This window comes from Olea europaea, unplaced genomic scaffold, assembly GCF_002742605.1.
Source record: "Olea europaea var. sylvestris unplaced genomic scaffold, O_europaea_v1 scaffold1287, whole genome shotgun sequence".
Taxonomy (NCBI): Eukaryota; Viridiplantae; Streptophyta; class Magnoliopsida; order Lamiales; family Oleaceae; genus Olea; species Olea europaea.
Genome location: NW_019230327.1, coordinates 177864 through 180685, shown reverse-complemented (window position 1 = coordinate 180685; position 2822 = coordinate 177864). Strand labels below are relative to the sequence as shown.

The 2822-nt window shown below is 37.7% G+C and overlaps 1 protein-coding gene across 1 annotated transcript; it reads left to right on the top strand.

Annotated features, from left to right (window-relative positions):
* The first annotated feature begins 410 nt into the window (after positions 1-410).
* LOC111374767 (probable inactive poly [ADP-ribose] polymerase SRO3) lies at positions 411-2799 on the top strand. The gene is made up of 5 exons (XM_022997502.1): positions 411-1496; positions 1694-1932; positions 2017-2156; positions 2279-2369; positions 2596-2799. Exons 1-5 carry the CDS (start codon positions 484-486, stop codon positions 2598-2600), a joined length of 1488 nt encoding a protein of 495 aa, XP_022853270.1. The 5' UTR covers positions 411-483; the 3' UTR covers positions 2601-2799.
* The last annotated feature ends 23 nt before the right edge of the window (positions 2800-2822 follow it).

Sequence of the window (2822 nt, the reverse complement as noted above, 5' to 3'; positions counted from 1 at the left end):
ACGAATTTAGGATATTTACGTCATTTGAAGCTGATTATGCAATTAGAACAAAAGGTTGGAAGACTGTGTAACTTGCTCATGAGGATATCCTATTAGAATAGAATAAAGAATAAAGAATAAAGAATAAAGAATAAAGAAAAATGTCAAAAGATAGAATTTAAACAAAAAAAAAGTACCCTTGAACATTCTTTTTTATATGCTTCTACTTCTATTTCTTTGGGCCGAAGTAATCCGAAAAAGTTAAACGCAGCCGCGATTGACTTTTAACCATGAAGCCACAGCTCATTACTAAATTCCAAAAATACCCTCCATTTCAAATGACTGTTATACCCCCAGACCGACTTAAGTTGAGGAGCAAAAATGTCTTTTCACTAGACAAGTCCTCCTCTATACATACCCAGGCGGCTATAGTGATATTTTCAGAAGTTCTTGCGGAGTCGCAGTGATTTTTGTACAGAGCTTCTCGAATTGTACATTTCTGCCATGAATTCTATCTCCAATTCTTCTGCTTTGACGATGTCGAAACCTGAAGGAAAAAATTCAATCAAAATTATTGTTCCTAAACCATCATCCTCTTCGAAGGCGTCGTTTTGTGACCACGCGCGTACGTTGATTCAGAACTACCCGAATTTCAAACGGAGCTCCGAACCGGCCCGGTTTATGTACTGTGACAACGGATCCTGGGTCGATTATCCGGAAGAAGTGGTGGAGCTCTTGAAACTGGGTTTTGTGGGGGGCAAACCGGTGATTGAGGGGGAAATTAATGGGTATAAGTGTCTTTTTGACCTCTACAGGATGCTCGAGATTGAATTGGATGCTGGGAATCAACGGTCAATTGCTTGGATTGATGTTAATGGTAAGTGTTTTTTCCCCGTGGTTTTTATCGATGGCAATCGAAATAATGATAGTAGTTTCGAGAGTTGCGATGAGAATAGCGTTCAAGTAGAAATTGAGATAAGAGTTGGCGAAAATTCTGGGAATTTAGAGGATTCGAATTGTTGGGATTTGAATAAATTCGAAAATTTGAATAAGAGAAAGAGAGACTGTTCGGAGAGTGTAGAAGAGGGAAAAACTGAAGGGAATTCATCCAATTTTAATGATGCGAAAAGGCGGAAAATAGTTGGCGATGAATTTCAGTCAGCGAGGTGGCCTAATGTGAGAATATTGAGAGGGGAGGAAAAGGGACACTTAATAGTGAAGAACTTGTTCTTGTCGGGGTTTGGGATGTTGAATCACGGTGCTAAAATTACTTCGATTCATCAATGCGTGAGGACTGGTCCTTTGGAAAAGGCACGGCATGCAATGTTTCTGAAGCAGATGGACATCTCAAAAATTGCCAGAGGGGATAGTAATACGGTTTTTGCATGGTATGCAACCTCGGCCAAGGGTGTGGAGAGCATTTTGAAACATGGTTTTGGTATGCCTGGCAGAGTTCCTGGTCCTCAAGGTCATGGCAATGGGATTCACTTGTCTCCTATACAATCTCCCCTTTATAGGTGTCTTGTTTCTTCAATATGGTTATATATTATTGCTTCGCATTTGTTGCTCATATTTGTTAGCGGGCAGTCTGTCTTTAAGTGTTTAACTGCGTATTATTGTAGTGTGCCTTTGGGTTGCTTTTTTCTTTTCGGGATATAGTGCATTTGTTTGTTGGTTTTCTTACATTTTTGGTTGGATGTGTGAACTTGATCAGTGCAATGTTGTCGGAGACAGATGAGAATGATGAGAAGCATATTATTCTTTGTCGTGTGACATTGGGAAAATGCGAGAAGGTTGAAGCAGGTTCTCAGCAGTCAAATCCTTCGGGTGCGGAATATGATTCCGGTGTGGATGATTTGAAGAATCCCAAGTGGTACGTGGTCTGGTATGCCAACATGAATACCCACATTCTTCCCGAGTGCGTTGTCAGTTATATACCTATGAATCTGTCAGGTAAACCTTGTTCTCTCTGCATTTATAAACTCTGCGAAGTAATGTGAGCAACTATTCATAGGAATATTATGTTCTATCTCTCAGATCGAGTGAATGGAATGTCGAATGTGAATTGGGTTCCTCATGGTTCAAATTCCTTGATTGCGAAGTTATTTTCAAATCTGAAAAGTTCTCTATCTCTCCCTAAAATTCAAGAATTGCAAACATTGTGCTGTGCATATAAGGTAAGCATTTATTGCATTTAGATCCTACGCGGTTTATTACCTAATATGTTACGAGATATGTGAGATTAATGAATGAGGTTTTAGAATTTTAGCTTATTGATTTTACTACAATGGTATTACAGGAGGGGAAAATGGGGAAGGATATTTTCATGACAAATTTAAGATCTATTGTTGGAGATGATGTATTGCGGTCTGCTATCAACAATATTCGTGGTTGAGAATGAGGTTTTTCTGTAGTATTTTTGCGATGTAGAACTTGGAACATGTTCATTGTGTAGACATCTATTTCATACAAGCACATGTAGCTTCACAACTCAAAGGACACAGATTAATTCTAACGTGGAAAACAGGATATGAACTTAGGGCTTCAACTTAGGGTTTTTTTCTTCTTCTTCCTTTTTTTTTTTTTTTTTTTTTTTTTTTTTTAACAATATTCGTGGTTGAGAATGAGGTTTTTCTGTAGTATTTTTGCGATGTAGAACTTGGAACATGTTCATTGTGTAGACATCTATTTCATACAAGCACATGTAGCTTCACAACTCAAAGGACACAGATTAATTCTAACGTGGAAAACAGGATATGAACTTAGGGCTTCAACTTAGGTTTTTTTCTTCTTCTTCCTTTTTTTTTTTTTTTTTTTTTTTTTTTTTTTTTTTTTTTTTATAG